General features: G+C 39.0%; 1 protein-coding gene across 2 annotated transcripts in view; it reads right to left on the reverse strand.

The window, feature by feature from the left end:
* babam2 (BRISC and BRCA1 A complex member 2) overlaps nucleotides 1–23,710 on the reverse strand; it is a 75,166-nt gene that overhangs the window by 45,374 nt on the left and 6,082 nt on the right. For both annotated transcript variants that reach the window (XM_020084536.2, XM_069536428.1), the window contains exons 5-6: nucleotides 8,107–8,301; nucleotides 6,886–6,960 (exon numbers count right to left, since the gene is read on the reverse strand). In XM_020084536.2, the coding sequence (XP_019940095.2) occupies nucleotides 6,886–6,960; nucleotides 8,107–8,301 (270 nt within the window). The remainder of the gene's footprint in view (nucleotides 1–6,885; nucleotides 6,961–8,106; nucleotides 8,302–23,710) is intronic.

Consider the following 23,710-nt stretch of genomic DNA (forward strand, 5'->3'; position numbering starts at 1 on the left):
GCGAGATGACTGGTTCATGTCAGGCTCACAGGCTTAAAGCTTCGAGCATCCACAGGAAAAAAAACGAGTATAAAAGACATATTAAAGGATTGATCTGGAGAATTCAGTGAATCAACATCAGATCTTTTAAACAAAGATTGATATGAATTCAGAAAATCTGTAACACTTTTTTATTAGGGAACACATATCAACCATTATAGTTGCTTATTAGCATGGATATTAGAGGCATATTGGCTCTTTATTAGTCATTATAAAGCACTTATTAATGCCTAATTCTTAATGACCTTATTCTGCAACTACTCCATTGATTAACAGTCTTCCCTTAATAACCTCCTAATTACTGCTTATTGATGGTAAGTAAGGACGTTGTTGTCACTTGAATGGAATTACAGTCAAGTGCTTGGATATGTTCCCTTTGTGTGTTCCCTAACATAAAGTGTTACCAGAAAATCTTATTATTTTACCCAACCCAAATTATCACCTAACAAAGATTTTCCCACATTTATCCAGATCTGCTAAAAATATTTTATAGATTCTTCCGTTGGTCATGCCCCACAACTCACCATTAATATGAATGAAAATAGATCCAGTAGTTTTTAAGAAATTCCGGTGAGAGACAGACCAACATTGTAATCTCAATATTAATAAATATCAATAAGCTCTAGCTGTGGTTTAACTCACATTTCTTTTACTGTTGAAATGATGCATTCTATTAAAATATTTGTATGTAATCACAGCTGAGTTATTCAGCATTGGGTCCTGTGGCTTTGATAAACACGGCCCCAAGGAGCATCATAAGTATGTTTTCAGAGGGTCATTATGAGGACATTTTCATGTTTTCTCCTCCTTTGTGAAATGTTTACTGAAGCTGATATGTAGCACCAAATAGTGATTTGATAAGAGAAGGATATATCATTAAGCCCACATGATCTCCTATTTACCTTAAATATCTATTTATAATCAAGATCTTAACTTGGAAAGACAACTAAAAGGAATTTCACCATATGTGGCTGCTATTTTGTTGTCGATTTGTTTGAATTAAAGATTTCTCATTCATTCAAAAAATACTAGCAGTGTTTGGGACAGCAGCTTTTGCTCAATGCTGATTCAGGAGTTGACATTTAGATAAAAGAACAAAAAAACATGACATGAAATGAAAAGGAGGTCCAGAAATAATCGAGTCACTGACGCTGGCACCACAAATTAAAAGACAGAATGAAAGCCTGAGGCTCCGCTTCACCCTGACCCTCCCCCTGTCAGTTGCTGCCCGTGGAGCTTTGAAGGTTAAAGTGTGTGTGTGTGTGTGTGTGTGTGTATGCTTGTAATAATTAGAGTAAAAATAATTAGATGTAAGTGCTCTTGTTGAAAGCATGCACAGCTTGAACAAACAAAATGATGGTACAGGGACGCCCAGGGCTCAATGCAGCCCACCCTCAGGTCAGTTCTGCAGGAAGCAAAGATCACCTGGGGGTGCAGGATACCAGTTGCTAGGCAGTGGTGAGGCTTTGTATATAAAAAGGTTAAAATATGTAAAAATACAAATGTGGCTCTAGAAGAGAAGTTCATGATTTAGGGAAACATTCTTATTTGCTTTCTCACAGAGAGTTAGATGAGAAGATCTATAGCACTTTCATATCTTTCCAACCAATATAGAAAGCTTAGAATGCACGTGGTACGCTTTGCTTAGAACAGAGGCTGGAAATAGGGGGTAACAACAAGCCTTACTCCATTTTGATGATGTTCGCAAAATCCGTGGAACAGCACCTCTAAAGTTTTAGGTCTAATCTGTTATGAAACCAAGTGCAACTACGACAACTCACTATTTAACGAGGAGTTGTGTGCCAGATTATTTCTTGGCTGGAAGTGACTCTGTAAATTCCTGGTGTCTCCACTGGATGCATAACAATTGCTCAGAGCTCTTCACATTTAGCTGCTTTCAGACATTCAGGCACTGCAGTCTGGACATTTTCACAAAACTGGCTGTATGTGAGGATGCAAATGTCCAGTGTGGAGTGGGTGGGCCTGTCGCTAACGTTTGTAACATGCATTATACGCAAAACTGGAAAAACTAATGTAAATATCTAAAGTGGAGTTAGAGCTATATATATACTATATATATCTATATATATAGATATATATTAAGAGCTTAGTTTTTTTAGTCTTTCTGCTAGGCTAAGCTTATGGCTGCTAGCTGAAGGTTCAGTACAGATTCAGGAGCGATATTAATCTTCTCATCTTACTTTGCAAAACTGAAGCAAAAAACACAATTCCTAAAATGTTAGGAATGTCCTTCAACATATTCAATGAGTGCCAATGAGGACGAATAATACAGCAATCCAATGTGAAGCATCACGATCCAGCGAAACGTGAATAATGTACAAGCTTAGAGTCTCAAAAATCAGCAATTAGACCCATCCGCTGCTCCTCCCAGCGGATGGGTCTAATTGTTGATCAGGAAAACCCTCAGCAGCAAACTGAACGGTAAGTGCTTTTTACAGCTTTAATAGACACATCAGTGGCTGTAAACATTCACATGGGGTTTATGAGGATTTATACTGTCAAGACTGGAGATTTCTCTTCACAATTGTATAATTTAGTTAAATAAATGCTCTGTTCACACCTCATACAACGCTTCATTTCAAGAGTTGGAATCAAGAAATCTTAAAGCTCAAGGTTAACAGTTTTATTTTGTAATACATATTTAATACTGTCTGATTAGGCAAAAAATGATCCAGATAATTACCAAGATAATTTTCCCCCATCTGAACCCTCAATCACATAATGCGCAGACAGCGGCAGAGAGTCTTAGAAGCGGCTCTGATGCAATTGCTCAGTGATGTGATTCAAGAGCACACAGCGCTATAACTATTCCATGTGCCTCCATCATTTATCAGCCACAAAGCAGATATCAGTTAGTTCACCATAAGTTTGGTCACCTGAAACATCCTGTTGTTGGATCAATGACGGTTGAGGACACACACACACACACACACACACACACACACACACACACACACACACACACACACACACACACACACACACACACACACACACACACACACACATACACACACACACACACACTTGAATTTCCGAGCTGGTGACATGGGTCAGTGCTTGTGGGGGAAACAAAGCTCAAGTGAAGCGAGAGCAGAGGGCTCAGTCACGAATGTGGCGTCACTCCGCTCTGATCAGTGTAGACATTTAGAGGCAAGCCGCCGCTACACACATATATGTTTATATGTGCTCTAAAGGGTAAGGATGGAAAGACAAAAGGTCATGGCTGTAATTAAAGGAAAAATGTTTTATGTATCCTGAAGTTATATATACAACTTATATATTTCAGAATGAATAGTACATGTTTTATGCCATTATACATTTAGGCCTGAATATTAAAGGCTGGGTTTTTTTATATCTCCTACTGCCTTTCAGAATAAATCTGTTAACTTGTCTTGAACATAACAAAGGACCTGCAAACCTCAGTACTAAACCTCACTGGTATCCACAAATATGCCATGAAGTGGGAGGTCAAAGGCCAAAGCTAAACGAGAGGGTATGAGTGAAAGCAACTTCAAACCGGTGACAACCCAGAGGTCAAGGTACAATCACTGAAACAGTGCCCAAGAGAACTACATGCCCTTTAAAGAGGAAGAAAACTGCCAACACGCATCTGTGTGCATTTCACTATCTTCCCTTCATCTCCACTCTCAGTGTCCTTCCCACTCTTTCATTTTGACTATGACTGCGCCCCTTTTAAAATAAATAAATAAGTAAGCCAGTGTTCCTCCCCCCTCCCTGAGGCTGGACAGTCCATGTGGGAAGGTAAACATGTCCACTGTGGTGAGCTCAGACCACGCGGATGCTTCGCTCCAGGTAACAGTCGTCCTCCACAGCTCTGCGCCCACCAGCAACATCTCGGCGTTCACAAGCAGCGCAGAGTAGCCTATGTCTGAACAGATTTCCGCTTCAGAGCCAAACCCTCCCTCCTCAAGCAAGGACATCCATGGATTTGATGAGAGTTTGATTCAAATGAGGGTCAACAGTGTGACCTCTACCTACAGTACCTGGCTGATGGCTTGTACTCTGTCTGCAGAGTATCATCATTTTGAAATTTTTGAAGAAAGAAAACAACCCTGTTAAAATAATGCTTGTAACTGTGGTTATTCTAATATCACTGCAGCAAGCCAGATTCCAGAACGTTGTCCTGCAGCAAAGTTGAGACAAGTTATTACACTGGTCTATAAACGTGTTTTTTCAAATAAGTTTAATTTATTTGATGCTATAAAAATGAGAGTCACTCATGATTGGTCATGTGCGTATTCTGATTAATGTGGGACCTTGATACTTCAGCTTCATTCCCTGATCGCTACTGTACAAACTCTGGCTCTAAATGACGTCATTGGTGCAAAATGGCAGCATATATATCCAGGATATTTTGGCTTAATTTCTGGATAGTGGGAGGGAGGGGAGAAGTGTTGTCAATCTTCATATTAAGTATATGGATGTCATTCAACACAGTGGTCCAATTAAAATGGAAAGCTGAAAAATCAATCTGCTAATTAAATCTAAACTGAAAACTGCCACACATACAAAGTGATGAGTGGTTTTCATTAAACATGCACCCACAATTCATTTAGGGCCTGATTTACTAAAACCATGTTGACATGGAAGGTGTAGAAAGTGGAGTAGTAGACTGATCCAGGTACTGACCACCAGACGCACATGAAGGAGAGCTCAGTCAGCGAACTAAGATGTCCAACCTCATTTTATGGGCAGCTGTGATTTTTGTGGTAATTAATATATGATAAAAATATCCCACAGCATTCAAATATTGATTTAAACGTTGCTTACCATGGCAATAGTTGAAGCTTCAAGGCATTCACATTTTTCTAATAATTGTTTTTAATAACATACAAGCTTATTTTTAATGGACATTCCGTCTCCCTAATAGCTCTTAGCTCTTGAAAATCCCATTTGCTCTATGTTTAGGCCTAGTCTTCAGAGGTGGAGCTTTTCGCCTGCAAGACCAGCAGTCACAAATTTAATGATTTAAGTAAATCCAGTAGAATCCAGCACAATACATAATAACCCTCTGTTAGTGGGTCTCCACTACACATTTGTGCGGTCCCCTTTTAGATGCAAGTCAAATAGGGAGAAACACACACTATGCAAACAAGTTCACACAAATTATTTAATAAACACATCACATGGGTTTGGAGCACAGTGCATCGAATCTTTCCCTGAGAAACAGCTGCAGTAACTCTCTCTGTGTACTTGTGTACTTTTAATATTCACTATTCATCTTCAATTTAATAGAATTTTCAAATGTTCATTTACAGTAAAAAAAAAATACATACAAGATCTGCCTGTCCAATCAGAAGGTACCATAGAGAGTGAATTAACGGCACCTCAATCGCTCTATAACATCTACGGAATTACTTAAAGTGAAGAAATGCAACACTGAAAGAACTAATTGTACGACAACTGTCAAACTAAAAATTCAGGTCATCGGCTTGGCATACAGCACATGTGAGTCCAGCCTATACGCTGTATAATCCCATTCCTAATGCGGAGGTGGACAAGGTGTGGGCTCATGTTCATTACTTTCTTGTCTGCAAGACGATACACTTCCTAAGTCTTCAACCGCTCCCATGGTGATACTATGTATACCGTTGCTGTCAAATACCGCACAGTGCTGCAAGAGTGGGAGTGTGTGTGTGTGTGCATGTAAAGAAAATAACATATGATTAGGGTGACAGGAATGTACATTTATGTCCAAGATTTTGTGATAAAATCACTAAATTTTACAGAGTTCTTCTGAAATAGCATTGTTCCAGTTGCTATGCAGCCACCACCATCCCCTAGTTCAAGGTGTCAGAGTGTCTCCCTTGCTTTTGAAAGCCTTTGCATAGAAACTTTCCACAAGTGACAGCATGCTTGTTTGAAATAAAGTGTCACATGTACTGCTTCCCACCAGGAATGAGTCTAGAAACTTTCCTGCAATAAGACACATTGGTAAAAAAAAATATCCATCAGGACCAACAGTGTGGCTCGGAAATAGGAGGACTTTTGGATGGGTCCACTAAAAGACTGCAGAGAGAGAGAGAGTGAGAGTGAGAGTGAGAGAGAGAGAGAGACAGAGAGAGAGAGTAACAAGTCTCAGTGCTCCTGGTCTGAGAGACATGGGGACAGAGCCTGATGTGAGGCTGATGATGGCTGCTGTTTCCCTTATGTTTACCATCATTTCTCCTCACAAACAGAAACATAGGCCAGGCTGCAAAAGGCCAGAGAGCCAGAGCCTCCAGCTTGAGCAGGGGGTGGGTGGGTGGGTGAGGGTGGGTGTGGGGGGCACAGAGTGAAGAGAGAAGTGGAAATAGAGGAGAGATTGAGAGAAGGCAATCACTGATGAGGGAGAGAGAGGGAGAGAGAGGGAGAGGGAGTTTGGGCTAAGCTGCCTCCAGACACCACGGGGCTCAGAGCAGATCGAGAGTGACGGCTTGCTGATTAGTCAACTCACAGCCCCCAAGACTGGAGTCTGAACACACACACACACACACACACACACACGCACATGCACGCACACACGCACGCACACGTGCACACAAGCGCTGCTGTTCATTTAAATAAGCTTATCATTGCACACATAGAAAACACATGGACACACATACATGTAAACAAATGAACACTCATGATATCTCATATCTGAAAGATCCAAGTCATGACAAAATCCAACTAGAGACTAACAAGTCTGGTGCACTGTATGCAGTGTGCACATACATGTGTACATTATGTTGTCTGCATGTCTGCAGTGTTGGAAAGGGAAAGGGAAAATGTGTTGAGCTTGACAATGGGTAAAAATGTGTATTGTTTCGGTGAAGTTACCTTCAGGAGATAGATGGGGATGTTGCTGAAGTCCACAGGGAGTTTAAGAAGGAAACGGGCAGAAAACTCTCCCGTCTGAAAGACAAGAAGCAGAGGGAAAATGTACAATTTACAGTTCAAGAAAATAAATATAAAACTTCAATAATATGTATGTAAGAAACATTAAAAAAGGTAGTTTTCCCTGAAATTATCAACATCTAGAATCATGCTGAACTTTAATAACAGCACCCAACAATACTTTGCTTAGATATGGGAAATATAAGTAATTTAAGTGTAATGTAACTCTTCACCTATTTTCATAAAATATACTGCTCAAAAAATCAGTGTAAATAGGTAATCCCTTAATAACAACATATTCTAAAATTAGTATTGCAAGCCTAAAATAATGACCATAAATTTGAGACAATCATTAAGACAGGTAGTACCTTACACCGATATCAGAACTTTTCCTAAAGTACTGAGCTTTCTTCCACCACAATAAGAACCACAATCACCTTCACAGAGACTGAATGTTGCAACAACCTTACTACACCAGTTAACACCAACTTTATCAAACAAATCTTCATAAATCTTGTCCCTTATTATGTGCTCTACTAAAGCAGTGAGGGAGTTTTGAAATGGGCAGCTCATAGGTACAATTCAGTCCATATGCTTTCTTTTTTGAATGAGAAACCTTAATTTGATGTGTGACTTTCCAATACCAACACTGTCTCTGAATGTGAATTTTGTAGTGGAAGAATAAAACTGGGTTATGTCCTGTTCATGAGTTACTGTCACTGTGTCCTAAGGAATTCGCCTTCACACACGCAAACAGATGACAGCACAAAGGCCATAAAATTCATGTACCATGGGGTAGAACTGTGGTTGGTCATAATCAAACTAAAAATGCATCCTTCTGACTCGTCTGGCTTCAGTTATTTTGCACAATTAAACAGGAAGTCTTATCACAGACTATTTCCTATGGAAAATTACAGTGAAGCTCCAGAGATTTCCAGACACAAAACTCTATGTACAAAGGTTTGTGAAATGTCACGGGATCATGAGCAAAAGTCAAACCTTACTCATATGATTCCACTACATCTTTATCTTTGACAATCAAAACTATTTATGTTCTAAATTCAAAGCTAAAGAAATGACAGACAAGTGTTTCCAAGGGGAAAACATTTCTTGAAGTATTTTATAAAAACTATCACATGACTCTTGGTTTTTGTAAGACCTTACCCAGCTGTTCTTGCGTCCGGCATATATCTCCATGTTGCGGCCATAATTGGGATCCTCCAGCAGGCTGTCATACTCAAAGAGAAGCCTGGAGCTCTCACGCAGACGCTGACATTGGTAGCTGTGGTACTGCTGGATGAGCTCCTTCACCAGCTGGAGCAAACATTCAGGGTTCCCTGCATCCCACTGGACCAAGTGCTGAATAAGGCACCAGAGAGGAGACATGAGGATAGACATAAGACATGCAATTTTTGACTTCTTTGTTTTGTGTGTGTATGTTAGCATGTAAAACCAACATATCATTATTCTAATTACGATAAGAAAATTAAGCTATTCTAATTACGATAAGCTGGCATCAGTGTTTTCCATTAATCATCCAGACGGTGGCCCGCCATATTCTAATTTGTCCTGCCACAAATTCTCTTCATAACATAACTGTGTTTTACTCTGTTGCTATATTGTATAGCTGTGTGCAGCACTTTTTGCCGTATGTGCACCCGTGCTACATCCATTTGTACTGTGCATTGAGAAAGTTAGATCTAGGATCTTTAGCTGCAGTTGAGGGCCTACCAGCAAGTGGCATGCAATGCAGTACCATCTCTCACACGAGCACTTGTCTTTTCACTCTTGACACCATAGAATTAGTCACTTCACCTCAAACAACATTATTAATTTGGAAAGCTCAGTTAAATACATTGGGGAGTGTTAATCAGGAAGAAGTAGTAGTGGGTAGGAAACAGAGCTATTAGTAGCAGAGAGACAGTTAGTAAGAACATGGTTGGGATAAAATGACGACCATGGAATAAAACAAGTTATTGGCCTAATACTGACAACTGGCACTTCCCATTACCAGAACAGAAGGAAAGGGTTGTGCTGGAGGATGTCCTGTTGTCACAGAGTGATTTAAGCTGATGTGGAAAATTACTGAACCTGATTTCTTTCTAGCTGAAAGCTCTCTGACCACTGTTGCCTCACTGACTGATAGTAAAACTCTTTTGATAAGGGTGTAGAATGGGGAGATACACCCAAAAAAAAAACATTTTTATCAAAATTTGGAAAAGGTTACACTGATTTCTACACTGCTTTATATAATAATCATAACCATGTTGACCCAAAGTATTCAGCTGATTTGTTTTCCTTGCATATCTATGTGCATGCTGACTCTGCCTTTCACGAAATCAAATTTAAGCCATCACAATGAGCACCTTACTGACTGAGGCAGGAGAGCACTATGTACATTTATAGGCAAAACCACCATTATATGCAACCAGCTGTTGCATAGTAAGAGCAGAACCAACCAAACATGACCCTTGTCAATTCTACCAAACAGAAGTTTCTCTTCTTGTCATGAACACTGTGAAAATCAACGCCAAAGCAAAACATTCCTGGCTTACTGAGTCTAGTACAGTGTTTAGACTTTGAATGACTCTGACTGTAGTTGTTAAGTTATATAAAAAGAGATCTACGTCAATTGAGGAAACAACTCCTATGTTTCGTTTTTTGAGTGATATTTTCTTCGTAAATGTAAGTCTAAAGGCCTTGCAAGTCAGTGCTTACAATTTCAAAGGCATATTTTTCCAAGGTTTTGCTTCCGAAACATCAAACAATCGGAGTGCATGTTTTTGATAGATTAATATATTTGTCTTTAATCATTGTTCACAGATCTGTTTGTCTTTAAAAAAGATATGATGTAGCTGAATTGAAGTTAGCACCAAGCAACAGGTGACCCAGCAACTGTTGAAGAAAATGAATCAACCAAATTTGCCAAACAAATGAACCAAATTAAATACTACAGATAACATTATGATGTTGGTGTCATTTGTTGCAGCAGTTCTTCAAACTGCCTGACAGATGTCCAGAGAAAGGTCCTGAAGTGACTGTGTCATAGATTACGCTCCTGGACCAAGCAGTGAAACTCACCAAGTTCTCATCTCTTCATAAACATAGGTGAACACATATATTTATGTGTATGTATACACATATATTTATTGCTTTTTTTTATTTGAAAAATTGCATCACGCTTAAAGTGAGTAGTCAGGAATATCGAAATTCATAATAGAGGATTTACAGAAATGGATACATCTACCTATTACTTTGATTGGCTCAATAAATTGCATTAAAATGAATATATTACCATGGCTCTAGTACCTCTTTCAGTCCTTACCGATTCCAGTGCCACCCAGTTTTTTTAAAAACCTTAATAAACACATCAGACAATTCATATGGAATGGTAAGACTCCAAGGGTCTCAATAGAAAAACTTACATGGGACCATAAACTGGGGGGTCTTCGACTGCCTAATCTTGAAAAGCATTATTTGGCTGCACAAATGCGACTTGTTTCTTTTCATTTTGACCACCGTGGGTTTCAATTGGAATGTATGCTCTTAAAGAAAATATTCCTGCAGACTTTATCTATAAATGGACACCTATAGCTATCTCCAGAAGAACTGACAACCCTGTCTTGATTCATATCATCAAAACGTGGCATGAAGTCCGGAAAAATATTGGACTAAAAAATATATTTTCACCTAAAACACCATTGAAACAGAATGAACTCATACCTATGTCAGTGGATAATAAGACCCTGAAAATGTGGCACCAGAAAGGGATTCATCATTTGGAGGACTGCTATGAGAATCGATCACCGGTGTCTTTCGAGGACCTAAGAAGGAAGTATGATCTGTCCAGCAGAAACATTTTTTGTTATTTACAGTTAAGATCATTTCTTAAATTTTTTTGGGGATCTGAAGTGACTTTACCCATGCTCAATGGTCTGGAAGAACTGCTTCATGAGGGCAACACACCTCGTCTTATCTCAAAAGTATACTCTCTCTTGATGGATGATGCTCCAAAACCAGGTTTACATAAATCAAGGGAGAAATGGGAGTCCGATTTGGGTGTGATAATGGGTACAGAGCTCTGGTCTGAATTGTGTCAAATTCCTCCAGATACAGGCTGACCTATTATAACTTTCTCCATCAAACCTATCTTGCGCCACAGAAATTGCATAAATATAAACCTGAGATATCCAGCTTGTGTTTTAGATGTAGTATAGAAGAAGGCTCATTCCTGCACTGCACTTGGTTATGCACAAAACTTAACACATTCTGGCATGATTTTTCTGACATCATGACAAAACTTCTCGGAGTGCATCTCCCATTAGGTCCTCAAACCTGCTTATTAGGAGATACTACAAATATTGATGCACGATTAAGAAAAGCTCAAAAGAAGTTTCTCTCATTGGCCTTGTGTGTTGCCAGGAAGTGCATGGCCATCATGTGGAAGTCGAACTCCCAACTTTCTATAGGAAGATGGGTTTCAGAAATGAATAGCTGTGCTCCACTTGAAAAAATTACATATACACTCAGGAAAGACTATAATACTTTTACAGAGATGTGGCAGCCTTATTTGGCATATATAGACACATTGCCGGCTTCAATAGTAGACAGGTTGTAGATTTGTAGGTTCCTTGCCGTCAGCACTTACTGTTTGTCTACCTTTCCTCTCGACTGTTTTTATTATTCTAATTTCTTTATTGTTTTTATTTTCTTCCTCTCTTTCACTGTTTGTTGGTGGGTGGGTTGGGGGAGGGTTTTTGAGTTGTGTATTTGTGTTCTCATGTATCTTGTTCAATTGAAAACTGAAAACGAAAATCTAATATTCGAAAAAAAAAAGGAATGGCGAAATTCACCTCTGAATGTTTTGCCATTTCGTGCCATTTATTTGGGTGGCCGTAGATGCAAAGGCCTTAAATGTGCAACTTAAAAAAAAAAAAAAATCTTTCACAGCGAGATTTAATAAGGAGATGAAGATGCTGAAAACAGTATACACATGTCTGCACTTTGACACTTTGCAGCCCTTCAGCCAAGTGAAAGTGATTCCTTTTCCCCATCTCATTCTGAAAGTAAAATACCCTCAAATTATGAGTAGACAGATAGCACGCTGCGTTATGACGGAGCTGCCACGCCAACGTAAACATAGAACTACATTTCATCATTGTTTGCCCTTGCTGCAAGCCAATTCATTGCGGGTCACCCAAAAATCTGAATATAAACCCATTACATTGTGTACTGAGTGGGTGAGAAGATAAATAGGCAATGGGAACACTGAAACTATTAATAACCATTACAGTGAGTTGTCAAAAGCAGGATGCTTGCCTTAGCTTGTCTCCTCGACTATATGAATGTCTGTGCATCTGTCTGCTTCTGTTTCCATATCAGCCCTGTAGAGAAAGCTTCCATTGTTTCAAAATACCCCCCCCACCCCTACCATGGAAGACAGGAGGGGCTTGCAATGGCAAGGACAGGCTAAACTGAGAGAGTGACTTCATCGTCCTGATGCACCACTGGTTACCAGCAATACTGGGATTCCCAGAATGAGGGGGCGATGCAAACAAGGATGGGCATTGTCCAAAGAGGCAGTCAGTGCCCCAAGGCAGGAGCAAGCTGAAACTGAGGAGACACTGAGAAAATGCTGTGTCAGGACAGTGACATAGGATATCAGTAGAACTCCACTGAGAACGAGGAGAGGCAGGCAGGGAGGACAGAACAGAGGTGGGAATAAACAAAATGTAGCGCTCGGGCAAGTAGGCCAATGCCAGTCTCAAGACTCTTCACTTCTGGTTTCATTGGTGGGTGGTGATGATACTGTGACCCAAACTGAACTCCTTTATTAAAATAAATGAAGTTGCTTTTGTTTCCCACAAAGACAAGTGTTGCTCAGAAAAAAAGCACAGGGAACGTGACAGACTCCTGTGTGTTAGGACAAGAGTGAATGAGAAACACTCCCTCAGTAATTACAGATGTCCTCAAGCTCAGTATTTAACCTCAGCTGCTCCAGTGGTGCTATTCGCTCGCCAATGAAAGAGGAGCAGAGCTTCTTCTGGGTGTATCCCAGGTGAAGTAACTAGCTTGACTTCTACTGCTATAAGAAAATACTGTGTGTATTTTAACAAGGTAAAGGCAGGTTGGTGTGCTCCAACTGCTTACATTTGTAATTACTGTCCAACAATCCTGTGATGGTACAAGGGTTTGTCCCCTACCTTAAAGTCAACACTGCTCCACCATCAGTCAACACTGCTCAAATCATACATGATGAATGATATTCATGAATGTGTGTACAGTTTAGTGCAGATCTAAATAAAATCTGGATCGAGGGAATTTAAATGTGGTTTTATAAGGAGACTGTTGCGCCTTGGTATGCACTTAAATGAGTGCCGTTCTACTTTACCTCATTTTTATATTATTATTTGGATATTTTGTTTATTTTCTGCGTGCACATTTGTGTGTATTTTTATGTTTCTGATTAAAAAAACATTTGATGTTAAAATAATATATGGAACTTCTTCGCAGACCAAAAGATTGTACAGGGACTGTTAACTTTCTTTAGTGGATGTAATGCATTGTTAAACCTATGTATCCTTTGTTTTTTTTGCCTTTTTTATTTAAATTTATAATACAAATTAACTTCTACTGTGATGCAAGACGTGTCTGAAAATAAATTTGTATCAGTCACACAATCAGCAGCACTAATAACAAAAGTACAACTGAGGCAGATTCATTAGTTTTGCAAGTATTTGTTTTGAAAACAACGTACAGGACAAAAAGTAGTAGTTTAAAAGTAGATAAAAAGTCATGGGGTCATGGAACTCATTACGATTTATCCTCTGGAGATGTTGAATGTGTGTATTATATGTCAATGTAATAGATAAGATAGTTGCTGAGATATTTTTGTCTGAACCACAGTAGTGGACTGACACAAACCCACTTACAGTGCCATCCCTAGAGACGTGCTGCTTGCATGGCTACAACTCAGATATGGCCAATAACATCCTGTGTTATACTGAATGTTCTGACTTTGCTTTAACAAGTGCTTGAATGCTGTAAAGAAAGCATTGGTCGCACAAGGGAGAGAGAGGGAAGAGCACTGAGCCAAAAAGCAATGTCCATGTGTTGCACTGTGTGTATGTTTGTGTGTAGACATGAGAGTCTGTACAGACTCTTCACTGAATTGATTTTATACGCTCTGCTGAAGGCTGTGTGTGCCAAAACAAATCTATGTGTATTTGTCATGAATGGGGTACAGCCCTGCGGAAAATGTACAGATTTGATATGTACAAAAAGAAAATATGGTAACAATCTCTGCTATTTGAGAGCTGAGATTTAACATTTGATGAAATTAACAAAAAAAAATCCATCTACATGCCCTCTAGATCATTCTGTATGGATGGAGCATGTTTCTTAGGGCTTTAGCCGCAGGGGGTAGATGTCACGGTCCACCACAATACTCTGTGGCTCAATTTGGACCCTTTAATCCAATTATTGTGTCACAACACATGCACTGGCTAAACCTGTGTCAAATGATTAAGCCTAAACTTGGCGTATGATAAGACCTGTCACCTATAAATCACTCCAATAAATAAACCACTGATACATTCTTTTTTTGACGAGTACATATTTGTGAGGGAAGCAATTTATAATCTTATTACCGTGAGATATTCAGATTTGATTTAATAATAATGTTAAAAACTGCACATTAAAAATATAGTGGATTAGCTTTAGGGTTTAGAATTAGCAGTGTGTCTAAGCCAGTGAGAAAAGTCAAAATAGCACACTTGGTGAACATACATATTGTAGAACAATAAGCCTTTTCACAGAAAAATGCTTGGTGTTTTAGCCTAATGATTATTTACTCAAATTACATGTTACATGCATTCTTATCAGACAGATATTTTGAGATTGGGGGAAAAATTAACATAAAAAATGATGACTTTAATATTTTTTGTTTCCAAATTTTGTAAAAGAAGTAATTGTTGTCAAGTTTTTCCACTTGTGGATACAATGATTATCTCTAAAAATATCTGTCTTCCTCTCCAAAACAAAGTAATTAATAGATGAATTAGTTATGTAACAAAAACTGGTAAATCGCTGGATAAAAATGTTGACATGTTAATAATTAAACATGCAGTGAAGTCCAGACATTTTTCATCAGTGAGTGGTATTATTGACACACCAAAGATGTGAAATTGGAACAATACAAGTATCTCCGGATGAAACAGATGTGTCATACACACAGAAGATAGGGTTAGGGTTACTTCAAAACTTAAAAAGACAATGAGATTCAAAAGCGACTGGTCCTGAAATTCAGGACCAGAGACAAGGTGCAGAGACAACAAGAGACTTGCTCGCAATTTATACTTACAGGGATAGTTCACTAAAAAATTTTAATTCACTCATTAACTACTCTATCTAACTACTATGCAGATGAAGGGGTGGGTGAAGTGTTTGAGTCCAACAAAACACTTTTGGAGTCTCATGGGTAAACAGCAATGCAGCCACATCCAATACAATTGAAGTAACTTATGATCAGTTTTTCAAACATAATAAAACAAAAAAACAAAAATAAAATGCCTCCAGTCTATACAGCTCGTATGGTGTCATCCAAGTGTCCGCAAACCCCAACATTGATATTCAACTTGAAGCACCATCATTTTCACCATGTTTTAAACTTAAAAGTCCACAATAATAAATAGCGATGATAGCGGGTGTAGCAATAGCATTGCATCCCTAGCCCTTGGCTGAGTGCTTGTGTGCAGTCTGTGTGCATTTTCCTGTTTTTGTGAACACATCTGGCCTGGACAATCTTCTGCTGCGATCTTCATATATGGAAGGCAATGTTCACAACAGCAGTGACCCAATTTTCCAGACATTATCTGGAATTCATGCCTGAAAAATTCTTATGTATTTCACACATTCAGCAGACATCATGAGGAGCTTTTGCTCAGCCTGTTGCACTGATAACTTAAGATCCAGATTGTCTATTTTGTTAAAGGTTGTAGTTATAAGGTTATAACATATTTTAAAAAGATCCACTAACAGGTATGGACAGGATAAGAGTCTACAGCCATAGTCTGTGAAAATGCACTTCGACCAAACTGGGTTTAGGATTAAAAACTAATGTAAGAATACTCACATCGGCTCTTTTTATACCTGGTATTAAGATCAGTCTTGAGGGATCCAATTACAAGTGGACTCCAAGTACATCTGTTCACACCTGGCATTAGAATGCATCTCCACACATGTCTCTAGTAAACAAAAGTGATGGGACCTCACTTCCCCACTGGATATGCAAATACACATGTGCATCAATGGCCTTTGCAAATTATGTATTTTTTTAGAAGTACAACTATGACAGAGGTGTATAACCTAACAGATATTATTGGTTGAGTAAAACAAAAACTCCATCAAGATATCTCAGCATGTAAAATGGCACAGTTATTTGTTGAAGCTGCAATTTTAATTAGTCGAACATGTTGTAAATATGTTGACAGGAACTCAACAGAAACAGTGTTTTCCTTTAAGAACAAAATGTACACCTAAATCGGGCATCTCCACACTGAATAGACCCAAGTTGACAGAATTATTTCTTCCTGTGCCATCCGTCTGTACCATCTTCGATCCAAAATTTTATCTTAGGCCAATGAGGGAGAGTCTGGCATCTGAAAATGCAAGATAATTATATAGGCCAAGGGAAAATATTTGTTTTTACGTCTTAAATGTGATTTTTATAGATGCTGGCAGCCTGATCCAATAAATCGCTGTAGACTTGAAAGTGTGGGGCATTAAAAAACTCCCAAGTATTAAATTAATCTCTGTTAGTCTCTAATTCAAGTGTGGGCTCACACCCTGTTTCGCCCCCGGAGAGTGCCAAGTCTAAGATCATGCTAAATTGCTCTTGTCATGTGTTGAAGGCACTTGGCATTCTCAGCCCAGTGTTTTTTTTCACTGGGATCCGTGTGGTTTGTGTCCAATACAGTACAACTTGTTGACAGAAATAGCAGTTTTCTGACAACTTTTCATGTGGTTCAGTAACCGCTTTAGCGCAGTACCAGTCCACTGCGAGAGCCGATATCATTGTCCCGTCTTTTGCTTGGCGCCAAAGACTCTTGTTTTCTTCCATCCATCAGCTGGTGTTTAGGAATTGCCAACCCCCTTTTTACCAGCCATCTCTGGTAGCAAACAATAGCCTCCCTACTAAAAGCATTCCCAGACCTGTCAGTGAGCACTGCCAATAATAAACTCCAATAAAAGCTGGAACACATTATACCCTAAAGCAGGAAGGAAGCAGGAGCAACAGTTGGTACACTATGCCCAGGTTGACATAATCTTACTTTATGGGCCACCTGAGGTCCATTGTTAGAACAGTAACAGGGAATGAGCTGGAGCAGCAGATAGGAAGTGCTCACCAGTGCATTCAGGATTACCAGGGGGTAATGTGAAGCCAGGAATGTTTCCTTTTCCTAGATGGGAGACTGCTTAGGTCGGCTTTACACCCCATTTTCTTAACAAGAGACGTTCTGGTATCTAACAAATAAATTGTCTCAGTGTAAGATCATAACTTTGCTAAATAGTCTTAATTTTTCTTAAAAAAATAGTAAAAAATACACAACTCTGACTGTAATTACAAACAAAACCAAGAAAGCCAGACAAGTTAACCTCTAACCCAAATAAGATGAACAGAAATGAAAGAAGAGTTACTCTTTATTTTTGCCATTTTAACTTATCTCTGCAAATTATTGTAGAATTTTTATAAATATATATATACCATTTTTCGATTATTTCAATTTTCTTTAAATCTAAATCTAAATCAATTCAAAAATGTTGAATCTTTTTCTCCACATTAATGCTCAACCTACAACTTATTCAATTAATTGACCAAAATACAGCAAATTTAGCTTATAATTAAATTAAAAACCAACAACACAACACATGAAAACAATGAAATAATAAGGAATTCATGCAGGAATTCTTAGTACAGTCACACAGAGCCTGCAGGAGAGATAAGTGGAAACATGTATGTGTTGTATCTAGAGATGCCATCAGGACTAAACTTATGTCTCAGTCACACAAAGACTAAGAAAGATGCAAAACACTGGGGAACTCCCAAAATGGTTAATGCCTGCACGCATCACTGGACAAGTCTAGACCAGATAAATGACATGTTACACACAAAGAAGGGGACATAGGGGCAGAAGAATAGGTGAGTAAAAAAAGAGTGGTGCAATTAGTAATAACTGGTCTTACATGTTGCTGCACACATACTAACATCTCATGGTGGAAGATAAAGAGTGTTCACATTATTTGGCCAAAAGGATCCCGGCAGTGTTGTTCGGTCTCCAGACATCCCAAAGGGGACTGTCTGACTCTTTCTGAAGCTGCTTCCTTCTGAGATCACTTCCCTGACACCACTGTTGGTGAACTGGAGATCTTTATCTAAATTCAGTATGCATTTCTAATTACTGGCTCAAATCTATAAAATCGCCTGTATGGTCCTTTCATGGTATCTTGTATAATTTTATTTGCACAATACCTTAAAACCGGAGATTTGTGTACAAGAAATGTCTACAAAAAAAGGGCAGGTGATTCATAATGACAGAAAAGGGCATCAATCACAACAATAAGCAAAATACACCACAATCCAACAGCACCATCAAACCAACATGCTCCATTATATGTAGTGAAATCAGCACTTCCATGAAAGAATTAACATTAAGTTGAACTTCTCTGCTGAATTAGGGAAGTACAGAAAATAAGAATGTGATGCAACAGTACATCTTCTACGTAAAAGTGACGAAGTTTTGCTCTCCACCTTCCCTCCCTTCCGGCCTCTGTCTTTGTCATTTCCTCCTCTCTGGTAATCTTTCCTGGCAATTCGCAGCTCTGTTGCATTCCTATCATTAAGTCTGTGAACATGTTTTAAACAAACTCCTCTGCACCTAGTGCTCCTCCATCCAAGCAAAGTTGAACACACCATTAATCCTAGTTTATACTTCTGTGTAGGATCAACTCAGTGATTGCACCTTAGCCTACGCAAGTGATCTACATCATTGTAACCATTTATAGTTGTGCACTTTTGTGTTGGACACACAACACTTTTTTTAAAACAATTATGGAAATTACTACAATGTAGAGGGGACAGATGATGTGTACGATCACTGAAATGCACGAGGGAGAAGGGGGGTGAGTTCTGATGTTTCAGTTTAGTTTCGAGTAGTGTCCAGCGACTGAGCGATATGGACACATGATACCAAGAGGACCAATCACAGTTGTTTTGGACAGCTGTTCACGACACAACATATAGTTACATTTCCAGGAAGGTGATGTAGAGTATGCAGTTAGACTGTATCTACAGTGGCCATTCAATATGAAAGAATAAATCAGCCTTAGATAAGTTCAAATTTATCAGGACAAACCCCTTAAGATTTAAAATCCACACTATATGTTCCATAGCATTTTAAATGTATCAGTCCACTTCACCACAATTAAGTCACCTCTGATGCGCTGTCTTTAACCTAGTGACTGGCATCAATTCAATCTTTATGATAGAGGGCATTTATGTCAGAGAGTGGTTAAGTGATGATGACATTTAGAACGAGAATCTCTGGCTCAATTTAGGATTTATTTCTGTTTTAAAAGAAACAATGACTCCCTCTCTCTGTTCAAATTAAACCCACCGGCCTGTCAGATGACTTTCCACAGCCCTAACAGAATTAGAGTAAAACAGCTAACTGGAGTGACCAGTGAAAAACAAGCTCTTACAGTGTGTATGCGTTTTCAAAGTACTCCGAGGTGGGGAGCTGCCTTGGTGGCCAATTAGCCACGATCTGGATGTCATTAAGATGATATGAGCACTTGCCAGAGAACCATTGAACCCGAGCAACAACGAAACAGTGAACCCCGATAAATGTGTGGCACTTTGCAGTATTTGGCAACAAAAAAAGCTTTGTCTACGAGTCATCCTACGGGAGTGTTTCATCATTTTCTCAATAATCACTGTGGTTTGAGGATTTCTTCATTATTGCTGTTTTTAATCACCTATACAGAAACAAACAGAGTGTTCTGTTCATACTCTGCGTTAATTTTGTCTGCCGTTGTCCCTGTGTACTAAAAACATATGGGTCCGGACAAACAGGTGAAACAGAGCAGTACCAACTAAAATCATGTGGTGGCAGTGTAGCCAAAAGTTCAAGCGCAATGGCTATAGGGCATGAGGAAAAAATTCCAACCAATTTTTGAGAAGTGACTGAGAGTAAGACACTACAGGCATCTAAATGACGTTACTTAACCCAGGTATAGGGGACAAACAGCCAGTTTTGCCTCTTTCTTAAGAGGTACATTACGAAACCTCCTCTATCGGCACCATGTTTGTTGTTATCAGATCACTTTCGACTCTGCGCTGCTCTCTAGTGGATTTATTATTTAACCATTCCTATGTAAAAGACATATATGTATAACATGATTTGAAACAGATATATCTGATTTTATGCAAATTGTAAATATAAGCTTGAAGGGTAACGTGCATGTAGTTCCCTGGAATCTGCTTATATTGATTTTTTCCCCCAATTTTCAACATGGAGGTTGGTAGTGAATGTTCTATGTGCATGTTTTTGTCCTTTTTTGTCTCTGTCTAAACAGAAACATGGATAACAAACCTACTCAAGGCCTGGTGACAGCAGGGAAAAACACATGCCTAAACAGAGAAGCTAATGATACCCTTGGCTGGCTGTAAACAAGAGCAATATGCTGCTGAGACATCAGGAATTCAACCAGCCACTGACAGAGGACCCAAAATTAGCCTAATGTTAAGCTCACTGGATAAAAACGTCCTGAAACATGTTGCCTATGAAATATACTTCTTGTGTCAGTGACAAACAATAATCCTTTAATCTTTTTTAATTTAAGATGGTATTTTAACTGTAGGTTGTAAAAGTCAGAGAGAAATATGGTGTAAACACCTGGCCCATTAGTTTTGAGAAAAATTCACACTGTCATTGCTGATGGTAAAACTTTTCCGTGGAATATGGAGGAAAATGTGAGGGACTGCTGGGAAGTCAGAGCTTTAAAGAGCAAGAGGGGGATGTACAGGAAAAAAGGAGTGAGTAGGAGAGGAGGATCTCAGACAGCGAGGCAGCCGAAGGAGAATTATGAAAGCTCGAATAGCAAAACACAGCGAGAACATAAGTGAGAAAATAAACAAGCGATGGGCTGCCAGGCACTGGCTCAGCAGAGGTACTTCCCCTTATGTGCACAGCTGGATTTACGAGGGGGTGAGCAATATGCCCCCCTCTTCTCCCAAACCCTGACACAAGCAGGGGAATTTAGCTTGTCCATGCTAGGCTGATTCAAAAATAGCACTGGATCACTGCATAGTAGTAGCAGAAGTAACAAGAAGGCACTCAACAGTGTGCAGATCTCCAGCAAAGACAAGTCATGTCACCAGGTCAAAGTACTGAGATACTCACAGCCAGTTCACTTTCATGCCAACATTGTACAAATGATTTTTTATAGGGAGGGACACAACTTGGTTGATAACAGAAAGTATATATTTTATGTCTAAGGCATCAACTGTTTATAAAGACTGATGACATGACAGCTCCCCAAAAGTGAAAACAAACGCACTGATCTCCCCCTGGTGGCTGGCTCCATGTTAGTGGATCAGACATGGAAACTAAAAAGTTAGCGTATGTCAAGTAAACCTTTTATCAAAGAGGGTTTCTGCCATTTACAGTAGTTACACTGATGTTTTAGTTTAGTTTTAATTCATTATTTGATACTATGAAAATGTGGGACATCACTAGTGCAGCCCCATCCCCCAACTGCTAAGCAGACTCTGACTCCAAAGGATGTCTTCATCCCAAGATGGCAGCACTGACATCCAGGACATTTTGGCTTAATTTCCGGATAGTGGAAGGACGTGGAGTCGTGTCATTCATCTTTATATGCAGACTTTGGTCTGGAGGCGTGAATATACAAAGCAAACTGTGTGTTTACAACAAAGCAAACACGTGATTTTCCTTTGTAAAAAGCTGGTTGTTTGTTTTATAGTGGCACCATATGAAGTTCCAGCTCTAGATCCCTAGGTATTACTTCCATATTGAATGACTCTGCCTCGCTTAGGTTACATCCAATGCCATAGTTCACTACCAATACAGAAAACCATGTGCCATTTATTTCAATTGCATTCAGACTGACTTCAAACCCATGTGAAGGGGAAATAGCTCCCTCAATAAGAAGAAGATTCCAACCAGAAATGTTGAATCAAGCTCAACCTTTGCTGGACTCCAACGTGACATCATCCTGCAAGGGGCTGCGATGGCCAATCAAATTTGAAGCAAATCCACATTCCAGGGAGATTACTTTTCAGTGCCTACGCTCCTTTTTTATCATTTAGTTTGCGAACATCATCATGAAAGATGAAATTATTGCCACCATGGTTAATGTTTAATGATAAAATAAATTCCTGTGTCTGAGTTTCATGAACCTCTGTGCAGTGTTTTGACATTGGATAATCCTGTAAACTCATTTATCTGTTACACAAGCCAGACTTTCTGGATCATATTGCAAATCTCACTAGTATCAAAGGCAACTAGCTCCCAAAAGCACAGCCCCTTCTTTTTTTTTTTAAAGCAGGGCTGTTTTCAGTCAGAACGCCCACTAAGACAACTAAATTAGGTACTACCAATTTAATAGCAGGCATTTCATTACAAAAAAAAGTCAAACTGTTATTTCAACACGGGTTTTTTCTGTCAGAAAGCACATCAAGGTCTTATGGCTGTGCATGTTGAACCCGCTCAGGTTGTGAATAAAATATGTTAAATTAAAGTATAGAATCAAATTGAAAAGAAAACCACACATTTGATTATGAAAAATAACACAAAAAAAAGAGTGCTAGTGCAGACGTCTCCTCTGTCAGTTCTCAAGACACCACTTTGATTGATTGAAAATGAAATGTAGGTCAGGCTGAATTGGGCGAATAATTTAACAACAACCATATGGCAGAGGCAGAGTGTTTAAGACCAAACTCTACAGAGAGAGTGATTTGCATTTTTGAGCAATCTAAAAAGCTATGTTTGGAAACACTTCAGATTTTGGTCAGCAGGCGGAAAAAATGTAAAACCTCCACTTAAGATTAAGTAGCTTGCAAGCTTTGAAAGTTAGCCAAATATTCAAGCAACCTGAGGGCACATCTGTAAAATATGCAGCTAGGACTTGATGTCCAGTGCTCCACCCAAACATGTACAACTCGAGATATTTTACTACATAATGTGTTGGTATGGCCATTGTGAGTTAAGATTGAAATTGAGTGATTTTAGTCTACGAATGGGAAATGTAAGATTTTATTTTACCAATCCATGACCATATCTAAATTTAAATTGCCACAACCACAATCTTTCCTTAGCATCATAGTTGCCACCCATATTGCAGATGGGGATTTTTTTTAAATGTTGACAATGACCAGAATCTAGAGTTTTATTAAAATTTGTCCAGTAATGAGTGACATTCTTGAACATAGAAACGGAAAGGTCAAAGACCTCAAAGTATGCTTTGAATTTCCTCAGGCTTCTATCGTCAGCATTTCAGCTTCAGATTCTCTCTCTGTCTTATGTACTCAAAGTGTAGGATAAAATAAGGGGAGGACAAAACAAACAAGAGAGGCTTCATGTCACGACCAGTGTTTCCTTTCATACTGTCTACAAAGTTATTCCTCTCTGGCATGTGAATGTTGCGTAAATGTTAAGGTTGAAAGCTAAACCCACAGTGAAATCAA

Source organism: Paralichthys olivaceus, chromosome 12 (assembly GCF_024713975.1).
Source record: "Paralichthys olivaceus isolate ysfri-2021 chromosome 12, ASM2471397v2, whole genome shotgun sequence".
Lineage (NCBI taxonomy): Eukaryota > Metazoa > Chordata > Actinopteri > Pleuronectiformes > Paralichthyidae > Paralichthys > Paralichthys olivaceus.